This window comes from Bombyx mori, chromosome 5, assembly GCF_030269925.1.
Source record: "Bombyx mori chromosome 5, ASM3026992v2".
In the NCBI taxonomy this organism is placed as follows: domain Eukaryota; kingdom Metazoa; phylum Arthropoda; class Insecta; order Lepidoptera; family Bombycidae; genus Bombyx; species Bombyx mori.
The window spans coordinates 18861503-18882677 of record NC_085111.1 but is presented as its reverse complement, the minus strand read 5'-3'; the positions used below and the strand labels follow the sequence as shown (position 1 = coordinate 18882677).

Genomic DNA, 21175 nt, shown 5'->3' with positions numbered 1-21175 from the left:
CCTACCTGTACTCCTAGCATCGCTGTCATCCATTAGCGACGGTAACGCACTCACCACCAAGTGGACCGTAATCTGCTCTGTCTACACAGACCATAAGGAAATAAACAGCTCACATCACAACGAAAACGTGCCTACAGCTTCCCACCTTGAGAGATGCGGTCGAAGTCGCAGTAATAGCTTTTTTTTGCCTTTATCAGCCTTTCCCAAAGTGGGCGATAACGCCCGCTTGTGGGCGCTGTAGGCCTAAAGGGGGGCGGTAAGAGACCCAGAAAAAAAAGCGGGGCGTTGGGTGGGGGCTTGGGAGGAGATTTGTAATTTCATCTAGGAGGACTCTTAGATACCGACTTAGCTCTCGCTAAAGTGGTTTTTAATTAGGTGAAGAAAAGGGGGGCGTTCAAAAATAATTTATTCTCAAAGTGGGCAATAGACAAAATAAGTTTGGGAACCCCTGGCTTAGATGGATGGACGAGCTCACAACCTATTTGGTGTTAAGTGGATACTGGAGCCCATAGACATCTACAACGTAAATGCGCCACCCACCTTGAAATATAATTTCTAAGATCTCAGTATAGTTACAACGGCTACCCTAGCATTCAAACCGAAACGCATTACTGCTTCATGGCAGAAATAGGCAGGGCCTATACTATTATATTATGTGTATATTTTCAGCCCCAATAAGGTCAATTTTGATCTTATTTTTACTGCTCTATAAGTAATTGAAGTCTCGATACTTCCTATACTATAAGTATACGAATGTGCGACGGCGACGTGCCCGTGACCAGGTAGCCGTCCGACGCCCGCTGCAGGTCAGCTCCACGAGGAAACGAACCTGCCGCGGCTGCTGGACCTTTTGTTTTCTTAATTTTACAGTACTCAGGTACCTCAGGTACTTAACTTGACAGGAATATTAAAAAACAGTTGACGTCGAATAACATTTATTTAACAAACTATTTACTAATCTAATGGTGCGTATTGAGCGCATTACAATAGTTCTACGACGATCACTAGATGAATAAATCCTGCAATGCGCCGTAACGATGTGTGCCCTAAATACTTAAAATAGAGAGGAGTGCTAAATGATAGCAGCAGCAGTGAAGACCGATCACTGATCCAGGCTAACGGACTAGAGAAGGGAGCTTGTGGCAATATCCTATCCGTGGGTGTCCCATCACTTGGTTTGTCTGAGGACTGCGTAGAAACTATAAGATGATTTCAAGATCTGTAAAAGAACGAATGAAGATTAGTATTTTATCTTGTTTTGCTTTGCTAGTTCATGGACTTGGCGTGAACACCGGGTTAAATCGTCCGTTACAGTCGAGGTCATACACCTTCTTTACAGCCAGCTGTAATTTTTTAATGAACAAATGCATACATATGTAATAATAATAATCACTCTATACGTGTTAACAGCATTGAATGCCTACTTTTATAGTTGTAATTGTAAAGCTAGGAGAGCCGTTACTGGAACAGTGCTCGAGAGTGAGTGAGAGAGTGTCTGTAAGTCGAGTGCGCACGCGGCTGAACCTTAAGGTAGGTGTTGAGTGTGAGCGGCACGACGCGGCCGGCGGCGGGCCGCAGCGGGCGCCGCGCGCGCTCCAGCACCACCACCAGCGCGCGCCGCTCCCTCGGGCACAGCGACAGCCAGCTCATGGCGTAGACCGACTCCGACACCAGCCCGCTCTGCAACACAGGCGGCTATATTACATACAGGCTGTAAGGGAACCGCACTCAATGTCATCGAGCCCTCGGTCTGACCGGCATCCTCCTCTGCAACGGGCACTGGAGCCCGTAGACCTAATAAAAGTAAACACAGACATTTACTAATGGAATATCTATACTCTGTACTGTAACAACATAGCGCACAGCCACTACATCTAGGGTACCTAACAGATATCTGACTGCCTCTATGAGATGAAGACATGGGCACGCATCGCCAACTGGGACCTGACTGTTGGACATAATTTAAATTCCATAATCATAATCAATAAAAGTGTATACTGTTAAATGATTTTAATAGAGTAATAAGAAAATCGTGTAACAGAAAATACAAGTATGAAAAACTATTTAATATATGTACACAACAATTTTCATTGAAAGTTTAATTTTCATTTTGCGGTAGGCAGCGGCTTGGCTCTGCCCCTGACATAGCTGAAGTCCATGGAGGACGGTAACTGCTCACCATCAGGTGATCAGGCTTCGTCTGCCTATAAGGGCAATAAAAAAAAACTCAATTTCATATTTTTATGAATTTAAAAACGCTATGTTACCCTCGACTTAGGTACCTACACAAATACACATTTAGAAATCGCCGAGATGACTATTTGATTCCGCCCTGTTCAATGCTTGTTTACGGATGTCCTGTACCCAAATAAAGTGGCATCCCGGGCTTATTCATAATTTAGATTTAGCGACTTATAAAGGTCAAGTTACTGTATGCTAACCTGTACCGTGACCTCGTTCCCGTAGTAGCAGTACAAGAAGAGCTCGGTCAGGATACAGCCCATGAACAATGCTGTGGACGCGAACTCTATGCTCAGGATCTCCATCTGTTAGTGAATCAGTGCTCAGTTACCTTCAAATAGATATCTGCTTCAAAGAGGGAAGCTATTCTAGTAAAACAAGCCCTTAAGGCACTTGTGTCCTATTAAATAGGTTCTGTATTTCCAGAATACATACAGACACTTAATAAGCTAAGTCGAGACAATAATTTGTATCTAGTCTAGGTACCTCGCCATATTGCTGTAGAAGGAATTGAGAAGACTGATGAGTCAGCGGAAATGATCTCACGCGGCAACGATAGGAGCTGAGCCATGTATTAAACTACATATTAGTTTCCAGTTTTTCTGATGTGATTTTGTACATAACCAAAAGCTTCTATGATTAAGGAGAGGCAACTTATTAACTAAGTTAACGGCGTGAACATTTGTCTGCAAAATTTGCATCAACACCAGAACCCATCAACATGACTCTACTTACGTCGACTATCTGATAGGCCGCCATGCAGAGGATCCAGCCTCCGACACCGAACTGCACGAGTATTGCCTTACCAAATATTTGTTCCAACAGATTACAAGTTCTGAAAAGATTTAATTTTATAATTTTTTTGTCAGTTTTCTCAGTTTCTTTGGGCTTGCGGTTTCAAATTCACGATAAGAAAATCTCATGTTTGGGTTTTTTTTAAATGAAAACAAGCATGTGGAGACATGCTGAAGGTCGTGGGAATCCACTGGATGCGGGCTACGCAGGACCGGTAGTTGTGGTGAACTTTGAGGGAGGCCTACGTCCAGTTAGGGACGTCTGTGTGCGGTGTGCTGATGATAATGATGTGTGCTTGCGGATCATTTAGGGAATTAAATTATTATGTTTCCAATGTAATCAGAGGTGTGAGCTTAGTTAATTATGATAATATGATACTATCCGGAGTGCGCTGGAAAACTGCAGATTTTTTTATTATTATTTTATTGCTTAGATGGGCGGATGAGCTCACAGCCCACCTGATGTTAGGTGTTAAGTGGTTACTGAAGCCCATAGACATCTACAACGTAAATGCGCCACCCACCTTGAGATAAGTTCTAAGGTATAGTCTCAGTATAGTTACAACGGCTGCCCCACCCTTCAATCCGAAGTGCATTACTGCTTCACGGCAGAAATAGGCGGGGTGGTGGTTTGTGAATTCGGCAACTTTTGACATTAAGAATGCGATTCCAAGCTCCTGCGTCTCTAAGTTTATTCTATAAACGAAAGCCGCACTGGCCGGTAGTTTTGAAAGCTTCATTCAAATACTCACTCCGTAATCTTCTTGTAATGTAGAAGACAATCAACCAGCAATTCGTGAGTCACCGTATGGTAATCCTGTCTCGTCTTCCTGCTCAATGCGTAGGCGCGTTCCGGTAGAGATTCAAAATTCATTCTATAACATGTCAGAAATTTAATAATGTTGATGATAAGTCACCCACGGTAATAGTCTATGCGGCTACATTTTAGAAGAAACTAGTATTGCACCTAGCTACTCATCCATCATTCATTCTTAGTACGATTTACCTTAGTTTCTAAATAACCACAGTCTCCATCCCAATATTTCTGCCATCCACGTGCCAATGCATTCATGGCTAATATAAAAGCAACGTCTATGTATTTTTTTGGTCTTAACATTAATTAACATCATCGTTATCAGCCAAGTGGAGACCGCGCAGTGGAAAACGTAACGTGGGACGCCCCCTGGCTAGGTGGTGCGATGACCTCCGAACGGTGGCAGCAAGAAGTGGACGAGGAGAACCGAAGACCGGGCTCAGTGATGTGAATTGGGAGAGGCATATGTCCAGCAGTGGACGACTGTGGGCTGATGATGATGATGTTGATATCAGCCAACAAACGTCCACTGCTGTACCTTGACCTTCTCTAAGACTCACACCAACTTGGCCATGACTTTAGGTCACGACAAGCCAACAAACGGTTATGTATATCGATCCCATCTATAGAGTTCCAAGAAGTATCAAGATGAAAATGTTATAGCATGAAATCAAGAAAATGTACTGTACCTTAAAATCCTAAGCTGGGTGGTGCACTGGTAGAGGACGGTCGCAATAAAAGCGTCCATGGTCGTGTTAGCCACTGCCACAAGCGACGTAGAATAGAACGCATACGCTAGAACCACTGCGAACCTGTCCAGGAAATGTTTACAGTTGTAATCAAACTGCTTTTTGATGTAACGATCGATATAATGGCAGCTGCTACCACGAGCTTGCCTTTATCTTTCCTGGGTCTGTCTTAAGGCACGTGGTTTCAATGATAGACGTAGAAAGCTATGATTACAGAAATACACTTTATATGACGCAGTAGAAAAATATCTATTAACAAGTATGAGAAGAGAAGTCTGCCGTAAATTTTTTTGACAATACCGTAAAATACCCATCTTAACACATTAAATCAAATTTTCAACTCATATAAAGTTTAAGCTTGAAGGGTGGGGAAGGCGTTATATAATGAAATCCAGCTTGCGACCTCAAATCAAATATATTTCCAACGAACTGTGGTGTAGTGGTGCACACCTGGGTTACAAATACCGAACCGGCCGAAAAATACTATAGTTATTTAAAATATTATATCATGATACAACACGATACACTCTGATCTTATTGACATCTTCGGCATTTCTGATGAACACTTTAACGATATAAGTAATTCCTCTTTAAAACTAACTGAAACGCATTGTGACGGTAATCGATTGGTATCCAGAAGGCGAATTCAACTGTTCGCCCTCGGAGCTGATCGAGGAGTGGAAACACCGCCCACAGGATGCAGGTAGACACCGCACAGCCTGAGTAAAGCATCAGCAGACGTGCTGCACGGCGCGAAGTCTCTAGCAGCAGCAGCCTGTGAGTTTCCACTGGCTGGTTGCACAGAGCATCTGTTGTAAGACAGAACAAACGTATACTATGGTACGGGCACACGAACTAACGTATTGCACAGAGCGCAGTCGAAGGAGAGCCCGGGACTCGCGACCGAGCATTATTGTGAAGTGTCTGCTTCTAGACGGCGGCACCAAATTGGGCCTCTCTAATCTGTTACGTAACATGTATGTGCAAATAAAGCTAGTAAAAGTTAGGGATCTCAGACCATCGAGTCCCACCACAAGCTGGTTAATCTTGTCAGCGTCCGAATGGAAGACGAACTGCTTGGCGATGCAGGTCAGGTGGCACAGCATCAGGAAAAGCACTCGAGACAGCCTCTCCATGTCATTTCGAGCCTGAACAAGTCACGTTAGCCAGTTAGTAACGTTAGTTAGTAGCATTACTTAAACCTCGTTGTGTTATGCTCCTAAACTTAACTCCTAACTAAAATCCTCTTACATCCAATCTCTTTAAAATCGCACCCTTGAATTTGCGAACAGTAAATCTGTTTGACATCTTTGGATTTTTTCGGGATGTACACGGCAGTAAAGTATTTTAAAAAAGCTGTCATTTAAATAGGTTTGGCAGCTCTGGTTTCGATTGCTTAACAATATCTATAATTACGTTAGACTCGATAAAATAAATACTCCAACGTTATAATGACAAACTGCAGCTGATATCGTATCGTGTTTACAATTACGAGAGATAAATCCCCCGTCGAACGCATGTCAAGGGCCAGTCCCAGTTATAGCCTAATAGATAAGAGCCCGGTGTACTGGTCGCTCGTATCAATCCGACTATTCCAGTGTTCAAATCCCATAGACCAAAGGTACCAATTTTACTAATTAAATGTGTATTTGAGACATGATCATGAAGGAACTAGAAGTTTCAGAAAGAACTTCTACGATAACGCACACTGTAATAAAAATCAAACGCTAACTTTTAATTTGCGTCTCAAGGGATCATTGTTAATATTTATGAGTTCCGGGAAACACTTAACACGGCAAAGACTCGCACGGGTAAGCACCAACACCCTGCCTGCTTCAGGTGTGAATCAGCATAAGTTCCGATTTGAGACAACCGTTACATTAGGAGTGCCGCCGTGTGGTCTTATTATTGAGGCTTTAAAATAAATAGTACATTTCATTGATGTTTTTAATATCTTTCCTACCTAAGCTGGTAGCCTTGAGAAGCTATGTCAACGTAACCTAACAAGTAGGGTAGCTCACGGGGCTCAAACCTGATGACGTTGCTAACACTAACCCTAGCGTCTTATTAGCGTATTAATATCGTATTAATATATGGGCTTAATATCACAAAATTACCTGGTACGCGTAAGTGAGTTGTTCGAAAATGTACAGGACAGTCGCGGCCAGCACGAGCCGGTGGTAGACGCGATGCATTAGCGCGAGGATCGGTCTGCGACTTTGAGACGTGGGATCCAGCTGACAGAACCCTACCTGCCTCAAACGGCGAAGATGAGGCGCCACGCTATCACCAGCTGCACTCCTGTTTGAAAATATTTTTTACTGTAGAGGATGGACTGAGCGAACTGGTTACTGTACCCCGTCGACATCACATCTCAACGGATCTTAATATAGGTACGAGATTGAAGTCCTAATGTATTGGAATAGCAGCTACACAGTTGAACACTTACATGACAAGAAGCAAACAGTCTTACTGCAGGAAATCATCGTCCTAGACGCCACGCACACGGCCCCTTGAACCTTATCTAATATTGATCGCGTCCTACGGGTTTGTGTCCATAATTACACAAGTCAGGGCGCGGCACTCCGCGGCTCTAATAGCTGCTTTCTGCACCACAATCAGCCCATCAAATACACAAACACATAATTGTTGGTTTGTGGACGTCGAGATAGGACTCACCCGCAGCTGGCACACCACTTTTTAAAGAATGTAAGGACCTACCAGCCAAGGCTCCGCAGTCCCGGTAATAAGTGTTATTTCAGAATTATGTCTTATTATATAACCCGGTGAACTTCGTATCACGTACATATATTATGTATAAAATGTTTCATCTACATTATTAAATGCAACACAGTTACACACTTAATTTTATAGCTTTCTGATATATGTACTATATTTTGTGTCATTTTTTGTGTAAACATGTACGTAAAGATGATTGAGTGAGAACAATCGATTTGACATTTTTTTGTTGTTTGTTTATTTAAGTTATAGCTTGATATATTTTTCAGTATTTTACACAAAATAAATTTCTAAATGCACAAATCAATATTTGACAACCAATATATATGTCAATCCTTTTTCATTACTGACATTAAGTATTCTACATTTTTAAAATCTAAAATACATCATTCATAATCCGATTCAATCCGATTATTGTGGATATTGTCAATTTGAAACTTTTATTACGCTACATTCTATAATTTGATGGAAGACTTAACCATAACCTTAACTTATCGACGGAATGAACATTAAATGTTCGTATTACGAAACCCATGAACATTTTGTATGGGAAAATGTTTTTTGGAGTTTACTCCTTAAGAATCGATTTACATATATAGGCCCGGGGTATGAAAATTATGGGGACCAAAATCGTACTAGAGAGTATAGCATGTCACACGAAATGCGTTATGCGCCTGATTGGCTCCTGATTGGCCAATCAGGAGCCAACGCGCGGCCGCGTTATCGCAGGCATCGCCGTACAGTCCGGACGCGTTCTTACGAAAAATTGTCGCTGCCGTCGCGATCTTGTGTCCTGAGTTTCACTGCATTGTTGTTGTCGCACCGATCGCGGCATTGTTGTGAATTCTTGACGCATTGTCGCTGGCGTCGCGACCTTGGATCGTAAAAACAATTCGAACCTGTTGATTGTGCATTCGAAACGACATCCTCACTATCATTTCACGCATATCATATTATTAAATTTATTTATATTATTCGGCGAGCAAAATAGTCTTTTTAAAGACTGAACCCCCACTGCGATCACCGCTTGTTGTGGCACTCACAACCCAGTGGGGCCCCACCTTCCAACTCCACCCCAATCCCCAGCCAACTGCCGTTTTCACGGCAAAGGCACTCCCCCCCTTTTGTTGCTGGTAAAGCACAAGGGGTGAACTCCTACTCAGGGGACTCGCCTTTCGGCGAGTTGCTTTAAGTCCCGGGGACGCCCCCCCTGGGCACAACCACCATGGCGGACGACGACCCCGCCATGTTCGTCCTTTTCGTCCGGGAGTTTTGCCCGGACATCATGACTCAATTTAAGGCCCATAAAGCCAAATTAGCAGCTCAGTCCCGCGCACCGCTCGCCGCCGCCGCGAATATCCCAGACTCGCCGATGTCGCCCCCCACCCCCGCGCCCGCGTCGATCGCGTCTTGTGCGGCATCAAGCTCCGGCTCCGACTCCGAGTCGGAAATGGAGTACGAGTCCGCCGCGAGTCCCCAACCGGGAACCTCGGAAGGGTTCACCACCGTCGCGCGCGGGAAAAAACGCGCCCGCGCCGTGGAACCGTCCGCGGCGCCGAAACAGCCAAAGGCCGCGAACGCGTCGCGTCCTAAAGTCGTGGTCTCACCCGACTCCCCTCGCCGCGCAACCCCGTCGCCGCGACCCCAACCCGCGTCCGTCCGCAAAATTCCCGCGCCGCCGCCGGTAATTTTGCAAGATAAGACCGCGTGGGATCGCGTATCCCGTGCCTGTAAGGCACAAAACGTCACCGTCATCCATGCGCGTAACATCGCGCACGGTATACAAATAAAAACGGCCTCACCGGACGACCACAGGGCGCTGACAGCCCACCTCCGAAAGGAACGCATAAGCTTCCACACTTATGCGCTCCAGGAGGATCGCGAGCTCCGCGTAGTAATACGCGGAGTACCGAAGGAGCTCGACGTCGAGCTGGTCAAGGAGGACCTCATCGGGCAGGCGTACCCGATTGTAAGCGTGCACCGAATGCACAGCGGGCGCGATAAATTCGCATATAATATGGTTCTCGTCGCGTTAGAACCAACCGCCGAAGGCAAACGGATTGCCTCAAGCCTCCGCACCGTTTGCGGCTTATCCGGGGTCACCGTCGAGGCCCCATATAGAAAAGGCACTCCCGGGCAGTGCCACCGCTGCCAGCTTTACGGCCACTCCGCGCGCAACTGCCACGCGCGTCCACGGTGCGTAAAGTGCCTCGGAGACCACGCGACAGCCGACTGTTCGCGGGTCAAAGAGACCGCGACCGAACCTCCGAGCTGTGTGCTCTGCCAAAAGCAGGGCCACACAGCCAACTACCGCGGATGCCCCAAGGCCCCGCGGAAGCGTCTGGCCAACGCGCCTCCAAAAACCGTCGGCCCAAAGACTTCGGCGCCCCGTGCGCCGAAGCCTGCCTTCGTGCCGGCACCGGTGCCCACCGTCTCCGCGTGGGCAAAACCGCTGCCGCTCACGCTGGCAGGGAAACCACCGGCACCCCAGCCCCTGCTCGCGCCGCGCCCCGCCCCCGCGCCCGGTCCCGCGCCTCGCCCCGGCCCCGCCCGGCCAGCCGTTAACGACTTTTCAATCGTGCGTGATTATATCGCCGCGATAAATATAGACCGCATGCGCTCGTTCGCCGACGCCATGCGCAGGGCAGTCACGGCCGATGACCGCCTATACGCGACGTTCGACCATATGGACGTCATCGAGTCCGTCCAGCGTACGCTGGCTTGATTACCGGTAATCAATGGCCAACAACGGTAGGGAGAAACCGCGTTCCTTAAAGTTAGCATTTTACAATGCTAACGGACTCGCGCGTCAGCGCGATCAAGTATATGAGTTTCTCCGTGACAATCTCATCGACATCCTTCTGGTGCAGGAGACCTTCCTAAAGCCCTCGCGTCGCGACCCCAAAGTCGCGAATTACGTCATGGTTAGGAATGACAGACTCTCCGCCCGCAAGGGCGGGACTGTCATTTACTATAGGAGGGCCCTGCACTGCGTCCCTCTCGATACTCCCTCGCTCTTACATATCGAGGCGTCAGTGTGCCGCATCGCGCTGACGGGACACCAGCCGATCGTCATCGCATCCGTTTATCTCCCCCCTGACAAACCCCTCCTGAGCAGTGACCTCGAGACACTGTTCGGTATGGGGGACGCGGTCATCCTGGCAGGCGATCTAAATTGCCACCACACTAGGTGGAACTGCCATCACACGAATGTGAACGGTAGGCGTCTCGACGCGTTCATAGACGACCTCACATTCGAAATATTCAACCCCCCGACCCCCACGTACTATCCGTACAACGCCGCGCGTCGTCCGAGCACAATAGATCTGGCACTGCTGAGGAACGTAACTCTGCGCTTACGCTCCATCGAGGCAATGTCAGAACTCGACTCAGACCACCGACCTGTCGTCATGCAGCTCGGTCGCCCACTCAACCGCGAACCAGATACGAGGACCATGGTGGATTGGAAGAAGCTGGGCACGTGCTTAGCTGACACCGCTCCACCAATCCTCCCTTGCGGCCCGGATTCAACTCCATCCCCCGAGGATACCGTCGAATCCATAAACATCTTCACTGATCACGTCTCGACGGCGATCATAAGATCTTCGAAACAAGTCAATGTGGAGGACTGCTTCCACCGCATCAGACTTTCCCCCGATCTTAGGGACCTCGTTAGAATCAGAAACGCGGCAATCCGGGCCTACGATCGATATCCCACGGATTCAAACCGGACTCGGATGCGTCGCTTACAGCGGGAGGTCAAATCCCGCTTAAGCGACGCCCGAAACGAAAACTGGGATAGTTATTTAGAAGAACTCGCGCCCACTCACCAAGCATACTGGCAACTAGCTAGGACCCTCAAGTCCGAAACTATAGCCACTATGCCGCCTCTCGTACGCCCCTCAGGCCAATCACCGGCTTACGATGACGATGACAAGGCAGAGTTGCTGGCCGATGCACTGCAAGAGCAGTGCACCACCAGCACTCAACACGCGGACCCCGAACACACCGAGTTCGTCGACAGGGAGGTCGAGCGCAGAGCTTCCCTGCCGCCCTCGGACGCGTTACCCCCCATTACCACTTCCGAGGTCAAGGAGGCGATCGATAGCCTACAACCACGGAAAGCTCCCGGCTCCGACGGCATCCGCAACCGCGCGCTTAAACTGTTACCAGCCCAACTGATAACGATGTTGGCCACCATATTAAATGCTGCTATGACGAACTGCATCTTTCCCGCGGCGTGGAAAGAAGCGGACGTTATCGGCATACACAAGCCGGGCAAACCGAAGAACGAAACCGCGAGTTACCGCCCCATCAGTCTCCTCCCGGCGATAGGCAAACTATACGAACGGCTCCTTCGTAAACGCCTCTGGGACTTCGTATCCGCGAACAAAATTCTGATAGACGAGCAGTTTGGATTCCGCGCCAGACACTCGTGCGTCCATCAAGTGCACCGCCTCACGGAGCACATCTTACTAGGGCTGAACAGGCGGAAACCCATTCCGACAGGAGCCCTCTTCTTCGATATAGCGAAGGCGTTCGACAAAGTCTGGCACAACGGTTTGATATACAAACTGTATAACATGGGAGTGCCAGACAGGCTCGTGCTCATCATACGAGACTACTTGTCGAACCGTTCGTTCCGATATCGAGTCGAGGGAACGCGTTCCCGGCCCCGTCACGTCACAGCCGGAGTCCCGCAAGGCTCCGCCCTCTCCCCGTTACTATTCAGTTTGTATATCAACGATATACCCCGGTCTCCGGAGACCCATCTGGCGCTCTTCGCCGATGACACCGCCATCTACTACTCGTGTAGGAAGAAGGCGTTGCTTCATCGACGACTTCAGACCGCAGCTACCACCATGGGACAGTGGTTCCGGAAGTGGCGCATCGACATTAACCCCACGAAAAGCACAGCGGTGCTCTTCAAAAGGGGTCGCCCTCCGAACACCACGCTGAGCATCCCTCTCCCGACTAGGCGCGTCAACACCCCCGCCCCCGCCGTTCGCCCAATCACGATGTACGACCAGCCCATACCGTGGGCCCCGAAGGTCAAATACTTAGGCGTCACCCTCGACAGTAGGATGACATTCCGCCCCCACATCAAGACGGTACGCGATCGTGCCGCCTTCATCCTAGGACGTCTCTACCCGATGATATGTAGGCGAAGTAAAATGTCCCTTAGAAATAAGGTGACACTCTACAAAACTTGCATACGCCCCGTCATGACCTATGCAAGTGTAGTGTTCGCTCACGCGGCCCGCATACACTTAAAATCCTTTCAAATTATTCAATCCCGTTTTTGCAGGATAGCCGTCGGAGCCCCGTGGTTCGTCAGGAACGTCGACCTCCATGACGACCTGGACTTAGAGTCCATCAGTAAGTATCTTCAGTCGGCGTCCATGCGCCACTTCGATAAAGCGGCACGACACGAGAACCCTCTCATCGTGGCCGCCGGTAACTACATTCCCGATCCTGCGGACAGAATGGAAAGCAGTCGACGTCGCCCAAAACACTTCATCTCGGATCCTCCCGATCCACTAACGGTGCTTTTAGGTACTTCAAGCACCGGTCACCGTTCTCGTCGAACCCGTCGGTTGCGACGAAGGGCTCGACGAGTAAATTAACTCTCAGACACAGCCCACTGAGTTTCTCGCCGGATCTTCTCAGTGGGTCGCGTTTCCGATCCGGTGGTAGATTCTGCGAAGCACGACTCTTGCTAGGGTTCGTGTTAGCAACATCGTCAGGTTTGAGCCCCGTGAGCTCACCTACTAAAGTTAGGGTTACGCTGAAATAGCCGCTAGGGCTATCAGCTTAGGTAGGAAAAAAAAAAAAAAAAAAAAAAAAAAAAAAAAAAAAAAAAAAAAAAAAAAAAAAAAAAAAAAAAAGCAGGTGACGCCGGGCTGCTGCGCCGGCAGTCCGCCACAAAGCCTCGTACTGATCGCGCGTTTCTCTCATTATTGTATTTTCATATATTTGTTAGTCGTTTGTTTTGTGTCTCGTTAATTTGTTAATAATCTGTAGTGTATCGTGTTGTCGTAATATAGAACTATTTCTCGTATTGTTTCGTTTAATTTACCGACATCGTTTTGCTTGTGGCCGGACGCCGTTCGGGTTCGATTCCTGAACGTATCAACTGTTAGTGGGTTGATACCCGAATATAACCCGCTACAAATCATTTATTAATAAAGCTTATTAAATATAAACAATTCCTTCTATCAGTGAATGGACAACTTATATATTAATTGTAAAAGTGAATTATATAGACTTACTTAATTACCGCATCCACGTGTTCCGCAACTCCCGGATCATTCTCACTAGAATACGTAACTTCCATATTTTACTGTATTCAACTGACACAAATTTATATTTATATCCAGTAAACTCCAGTCGTGCGTCGGAGCGGACACACACACTTTTTTTTCTTTTATCTATTTTTTTCATCAATATTCCAATGTTTTTAATAGTGACTGCTATTCGAGACGGAGACAAATACAACAAGTAAAAAACAATCAAAATCGGTCCAGCCGTTCTCGTTAAGTGTTCGAGCAAACCTTTGTTTTATATATAATATATTATTATTACTATTAATTATTTATAACTTCATATACTAAAAAGTATCAAGGCGGACTTAATGCCATAGGCATTGTCTAACAGTCTACCTTAGGGGAGTGCAGAGATGAAGCTTGGTAGGTGTAGTGTAATATATATGTTACAGTAATTGTACACTCTTGGGAAATGTACACTTTTACCGGTAAATGTGCACATTTTCCAAAAAGTTAGGTATATGTGAACTGAATATAACGTATATGTACATTTCCCGGCAAATGTATCCTCTTACCTTCATGTTTTAAGAAAAGTTGGAATACAAATAAATTAATAATGTTTTGCAGTAAAAAAACATTTATTTATATAAACATAATACAAAAGGCTTTAATAACGAAAATTATTTTTTATTAAATGACAAACAAAACGTACTTTTCTTTGCATATTATATAATATGTTGTAGGTTAGGTTAGGTTAGGTTGTAGTGGTGCGCAGCACTTGCGATTTCGCATTTTGTATGCCATGCTCACCAAATTTTCCAAATATTTCCAAATTTACCAAAACGGCATGATCATTGTGAATTCAATGTACATTTCCCTTCTTTGAAATTGTTAGTTGAATGCACATTAGGGAACGTACCCATACTACGTGACCCGTTTAGGGGGGGGGGGGGGGGAGCGGAGTCTTTAAAATACTACGATCAGTCACAGGAGCGGGGGGGTGGCTCAGGTTTTTGTCACGTAGTCGATTTTAGTGAGAGAAATCTCTTATTTTTTTTTTGCCTTTGAAATGATTAAAAATCATAATTATGAATTACTACGTGAAAACTAAAGGGAGGAGGGGGGTCTTGGCATATACTACGAGTCATCACCGAGGGGAAGGAGAGGTCGAAAAAATTAAAAAAATTGGTCACGTAGTATGGGTACGTTCCCTTTCCCAAACGAGCAGGCAAATGTGCACATTTACCGGAAAATGTGTACATTTGCCGCAATATCTACTTTTACCGTAACATATAGATTACATAATTCTATACATCATCCGTCATCCAAAATACGACTACACCGGAAGCCTGGCAGTGCCGGATTAACCATATAGCAAGAGTAGCAATTGCTACGGGCCCCGCGCGAACGGGGGCCCCGCATATTTAAACCCACTCATCTCTGCCCGAGCCATAGAGTTACTAGGTACTTATTAACTCCATGACCCGAGCTTAATTTTTTGAGTGACTTATTAAGAAAAAGTTGTTTGTATAAACGTGTAGAATTTCAATCAGCCTGATAATCAGCTCTACCCGACACAGTGTGGATGTGTAGCAGAATTGAGATGGCTCGATATAACCGCTTAATTGCCCCGTAGACTACCAGTCTACAAAATTCTGCACCTTATTATGCCCCGTAGACCACAAGTCTACTAGATTTAGGACCATTAAATTGCCCGTGTGGACTAGTGGTCTACAAGCCCTCTTGACTTGACATTCCTCTAGTTTTATGAATATTATCCGTCTTGCTCGTTCATTAGTGTGTTTATATATATCTTTCCTGCTTCTTTGTTAAATTTCCAACCAAATAAAGCCAATAGACCGTATTCCAGTCCTGGAAAAAATTATAAAAAAACAAAGTTGAAGTTGTCATTTGCAAATGTGTGGTTCGCGTGTGCTGTGATATAAGTGTTGTGCCGAATTGTGAAGAATTTTAATACTTACGGTGAGTATTTTTACTTGATTTTTTATTATTATCAAGGTAAGTAAACTACTAAACTGTAGAAATAAAGTTTTCAGCGTGAAACACAAAATTTGTCCTTTTCTGAACCCGATAAAGTTGACGGAATATTTTGGGCGCGCGCTTCCCGGCTAACGTAATAGTTTTATCTTCAATTTCGATATATTTGGGCTGTTTTATAATTCTAAATACTATCAAAATGATTATTTACGTTATGATCATGTAAATTCTAGCCGGGACGATAAAATTAGAAGCAATTTGAGTCAGAAACTTTAAAATCCGACTGACAAGTGTTCATGGTGCAGTTAAGGCTAGGAGCACACCGAGAGATCGTGTGATCCGGAATCCGGTAGATATATTTTTCTAAGCGATTGTGTTACTTGTGTTACTTTGGCTTATGAAAATGCTTCTGAATGTTTTTTTATTTATCTTGGTTCATGATGCAGTTAAGGTTAGGTGCAGACGGAGTAATCGCGCGTTCCGGACTGGATTTTTTTCTGTACGCTTGTCCGAAATTAATTATTTTATTAAATTTTACTGCTTGTGAATGTGAAATGCTTGCTGCTGGTTTTTATTTTTTCTCTTCTATTTGTTTTTGACTGCTTATTGCATGTGACGCAGAAATTGTAAGCCAAAGTGGTCAGGGTGCCATGAGACCACGTCGGGGCTTGGGAGCGGCGAGAGGACGTGGAGCTGCTCGAGGTGGTGGTCAGAGGGGCGTCAGGGGCGGTAGGGGTGGCCGTAGGCCACGCTGTGCCCGATCTTTGCCTTTTTCACAGTAAGCAATATTAAATTAAACCTAAATCATATTTTAATTGTAAGTAAAACTTCCGACATTCATTAAAATATTTTTTTATGTTTAGTCTTGGAGATGAAAACGTGGAAGTGGAAACTTCTCCAGGCCCATCTGGAATTCCACAACGGTAAAATCTACATAAATTAACTTTATTGTATCTAATTGTTCCAGTAACATTCATTCATTCAATTTTGGATTTTAGGCCTTCATTGACAGAGCAATTGAAAGTCGCCAAGGTGGCGAGGCTTTTGGATAAAAAGCATGAGAATTTGCTGTCTGCGGACCAAAAAAAGGAGCTGGCCAGGCTGCGCGATGGCAAGCAAGTGGGCAATTTTAAAATGCCAGATGCTCCAGAACCACAGTAAGTAAATTTAGAAATAAATTCAATGTTTTAACTGCTCATACGTGAGTTTGTTAGTGTCGAACATGTGCATGGTATCAGGTCAGCATTTTTTTTATTTATTTACAGAAGAGGAAGAGGAAAGGGAAAGGGGAAGGGCAAAGGAAGGGGCAGTGAAGACTCGCGGATGTGGAGGCCATGCCCACTTTTACCTGGGGTACCAACTGTCCCTCCTCCACGTGTACGTCAGTCGTGGGAATTGCAACAGCAACGCCCGATTGGTACATGTATAATACTTTATTAATAATATTTCCGTAGGTACTTCATTCATCTGTCAAAATCACACTTGAGTCAAAACCTAGAATTCGCAACAGAGTTAAACTCAATCATGTTTAAAGTTAGACATATTATGTTGTGTTAATTCTCTCTAGTAAATATCCTCGTTGTTAAATTCCAGATATCACCGCGGAGCAGGAGGGTGAGGATGATGACATCGAAAGCTATTTTCTTCCAGATATCACCGAGGATGAGGAGATGCGTCCTCCCCTCCTCGAGGATGAGGAGGCCGTTCCTTCTGCAGGGACCCCACCTCAAGCGAAGTAGGTTATTCTGTTTCTGTAATAAATGAATGTGGCCGATTCTAAAAAAATATAAACAAAATTTACAGTTTCTACAATTTTTTATTGACAGGAAACGCAAGATCCAATTTTCGCCCTCGATGGGGATCATCCAGGCTACTGCATTGCCTCAAAATATCGTGCCAGCAGAGATAGAACTCCTGGGGTTTACACCTTGTTAGTTGATATCATATTTTAAAAAATAATTTCTTTTACTTTCAACTTATTTTACTAAAAATTTATAACTGTTTCAGCTTCTACCGGTACTCGAACAGCGCTTGACTCTGGAAGAAGTAATTACAGTATGGGTAAGTTAAAGTATTATTTGAATTTCATGTGTCGCCTCCATAAGATGATAGGGTGGACCAAATCCTAAAATTTATTTTCTTACTTACAACAGATATCGATATAGATATGGAGCGTGACTTCATAGAGCCTGGCGAAGGCAGCGAAGTAGATGAAGGTGATTCGGCGAATATGGTCGGTATGATCGATAATTCTTTGAAACCAAGACGAATCGATGATTTTCCGATGGACTTAGACAGTATTGCTGAACATGAGGTAGTTGAGGTGATACAGGAGCTGGACAATGCTGCCGACGAAGTCCTTCGGAACGTGGTAGGACCGGAAACCGATCTGCTTCATTTTGACTGGCGAGGCGAGCCGGAAAATTTTGAGTCTGTCAGGGAAGCATTTACTGTGCCATCTACTGGACCAACGTTTGATAACGCCGATTTAATTCCCTTAGATGTTTTTTTCAAGATTTGGGATGCAGATATTATTGCTTACATCGTGCGCGAAACCAACCGCTACGGTGCTCAGCTAATAAGGTCGACCATTCCATCCAAGCCAAATTCTAGATTAAGCCGTTGGAAAGACGTCACCAGTGACGAAATCCTACGGTTTTTAGCAGTTTTAATGTTACAGTCACTAGTTATAGATTATGTGGAGCGCGAATATTGGTATGCCGTGATTGAAGAACTCCAAATAGGCAATTTTAAAGAAATAATGACTTATAACCGTTTCATCGTCATCAAACGTTGTCTCCATTTTATAGACAATGCCACTTTGCCCGTGCCGCCTACCAAACTCGATAAAATCATCCCCATCATAGAGCACCTAAACAAAAAATTTAAGTCTTTATACGTACTAGAACAAAATATAGCAATTGACGAGTCACTCCTTCTTTGGAAGGGGCGCCTCTCATTTGCGCAAAAAATTGCTACAAAAAGAGCTCGAGTAGGTATAAAGTCTTACGAGTTATGTGAATCCAGGACTGGATATTTATGGCAGATGGAGGTCTACACGGGCAAAGGGCACGCACATGTGGTACAAGACGGGGAGCCGGAAGAGCGCGGGCAAGAGTCTGACGAGCCGGAGAGTGCCACGGCCCAGATTGTGCTGAACTTAACGAGACCACTTTTTGATAAAGGCCATACATTAATAATGGACAATTTTTATAATGCGCCACTTTTGTCTCGGATCCTAAAAGTTCAGCACAAGACTGATTCGATGGGTACTCTACGACTTAACAGAGAGTTTGTCCCCGAAGCTCTTAAAAAAAAAACAAAAAAAAACATGAAGGAGGGCGAGGTGGCATTCAGCACAACCAAAGACCTCAGTGTGGTTGTGTGGATGGACAAAAATATTGTGGCAATGATTTCTTCTTTCCATCCCATAGAAGTCGGCGGCATTGAAAAATACGGTTATTACCGGTACAAACCGCAAGTTGTTCTTGATTATAATTTCTCAATGGGCGGCATCGACCACAAAGATCAAATGCTGTCTGCCTATCCCATTGAGAGATCACGTAACATAATCTGGTACAAAAAATTATTTCGCCGACTTTTAAATGTATCGATGCATAATGCTCTCGTGATGTTCAACCACAACCGCACTCACGCCCTTCGTCACCGTGAATTCCGCCTGCAGTTGGCAAAGCAACTGCTGCAAAGCAGCAGATCAGCAGCACCTTCCCGGTCTTTAGCACCGGCAGCACGACCAGAACCAGCGGCATGCATACGGGACATGCACTTGCCAGGAAAAAATACAAAAAAACAGCGCTGCAAGCTCTGCTACTCTGCCAAAGTGCAGCGCTCGACGGTGTGGCGGTGTACCACCTGCAATGTCAATCTGTGTATCGTAGGATGCTACACCGTATACCATATCAATCTAGCGCAAACGCCCGCCGTTTAGTGCAAGTTGTTTTTTGTTTTTTTGTTTACTCCGGATCCGACTACCTAGTCTACGTCAGAGTACGTATCAAAATATATAAAATCAATATACATAAGGTCGAAATAAATAAAGTCAAAGTGCCGAAATTCGAAATACATAAAGTATCAAAATATATAAGTTCCAGTATCTGTTGTTCTGGTCATCATCAGACCCTGGAAACTTTTTACAGAGAAGTTGCTACATCTCTGGAAGTATTTAGATGAAAAACGACTTCAATAACTTGTTCCGTTCCTCAGTTCCAGTATCTGTTGTTCTGGTCATCATCATACCCTGCAAACTTTCCACAGAGAAGTTGCTAAACCTACGGAAGTAATAATTAACTTTAGGCATTTTGGGATGGGTGTCACAGATAGTCAACAACAAACAAAACCGACCGACAAAACTCCGGATCAAGAAAAAATAATGTTCCGGATCACACTCGGTGTGTACCGAACCTTAAATATTGGTGTAGCCCGCTGATTTTGTTGTTTACTCTTGAATATGTTTTTGTAATACAGTACAATACACAAGTGTGATATATTTTTAGAAAGGGCTTGAAATGTTCTATTTGGTATGATTATTCTTGTTTTTACATTGTCTATTTTTTAGAACAAAAAATATGTAAAACTACAAAGATTTCACTGTGCGAATGAGACCTGTAGCACTAATTTTAACATATTTCAGTAATGGCTAATGCTATCGATTGGATTTTTGTATATTTTGTAAGAATGTAAGATAGCCCATATTATACTACTTAAATTGTAGGCCTAAATGTGATATTTGCGCATCTGTGATGATAAAAGTTTGTCTAGAATTACGGCTTGCGCCGCCAAATTTTTATGCAAAATAAAAGAGCTGTAAATAAATATTTTTGTAGGAACAGGTGTATGTTTTTATTTAATATCCTCATGTTTATAGTATATATATTGTAATGAAAAATAAAAAACCCTATGTTATCGCTTTAATTTTTGAGGTATGATCGTTTAAACACAAATCGTGCTCAAAAACGCACTAGCTCTGTGTTCAATCTATGATAACTTTACACTGTAGTCAAATATTGATAAACAAAGCACTTAAATAAATAGCTTTGTTCATTCTAAACATAAAAAACATAACACTTGACAGGGTTCTAGTAACAAGTTGAGTCACAATTAATGGTTTCGTCGAACTCGAGCCACGCCACACGGCACCGCGCTAAGTAGCAAAAACGAATGGGCAAAATAGATTCACGGCGGTCGGTAAACGGGGCAAAGTAGCGTACAGGTCGAGCGGCGGGCGGGCAAGCGAGCGGTTAAGTTGTTAAGTTAAAATTATATATTTATTTGTAAGATTAACAGTCACAAGGAACACTATGAGTCAAGAACGTCTGAATAATCTCGCTTTGATGAATATAGAACATGATTTGCTCAGAGAAATTGATACGAATAGTATCATTTCTTAATTTGCCCACATTAAATCTAGAAAAGTTGTTCTAAAAAATCTAAAAAAAACTTTGTAGAAGTTTAAAAAATAATAAAAGAAACAAATAAATAAATATAAAACATAAACATTATTTAAAGTACACCATTGATAAAATATAACATTAGCTATTCCTCAAAAAATAATAA

At 44.5% G+C, this 21175-nt stretch overlaps 2 protein-coding genes across 6 annotated transcripts; one reads left to right on the top strand and one right to left on the bottom strand.

Moving 5' to 3' along the window:
- Positions 1–1168: 1168 nt before the first annotated feature.
- Or-59 (olfactory receptor 59) lies at positions 1169–7157 on the bottom strand. The gene is made up of 10 exons (NM_001173140.1): positions 7144–7157; positions 6716–6899; positions 5617–5746; positions 5200–5407; positions 4539–4661; positions 3788–3910; positions 2977–3076; positions 2442–2546; positions 1525–1680; positions 1169–1219 (listed from the first exon to the last, which is right to left on the bottom strand). The coding sequence occupies exons 1-10, from the start codon at positions 7155–7157 to the stop codon at positions 1169–1171; spliced, it is 1194 nt and encodes a 397-aa protein (NP_001166611.1).
- Positions 7158–14658: 7501 nt separating this feature from the next.
- LOC119628535 (piggyBac transposable element-derived protein 4) lies at positions 14659–20448 on the top strand. 5 transcript variants are annotated; one of them, XM_038011096.2, is made up of 10 exons: positions 14659–15586; positions 15835–15950; positions 16223–16379; positions 16465–16524; positions 16600–16758; positions 16867–17018; positions 17195–17336; positions 17428–17531; positions 17609–17662; positions 17755–20448. In XM_038011096.2, exons 3-10 carry the CDS (start codon positions 16252–16254, stop codon positions 19548–19550), a joined length of 2595 nt encoding a protein of 864 aa, XP_037867024.1. In that variant the 5' UTR covers positions 14659–15586; positions 15835–15950; positions 16223–16251; the 3' UTR covers positions 19551–20448. The 5 variants fall into 5 exon arrangements, with proteins under 5 accessions (XP_037867024.1, XP_037867025.1, XP_062524844.1 ...); XM_038011097.2 differs by lacking the exon at positions 15835–15950; XM_062668860.1 differs by having other exon boundaries at positions 15835–16379.
- Positions 20449–21175: the final 727 nt, after the last annotated feature.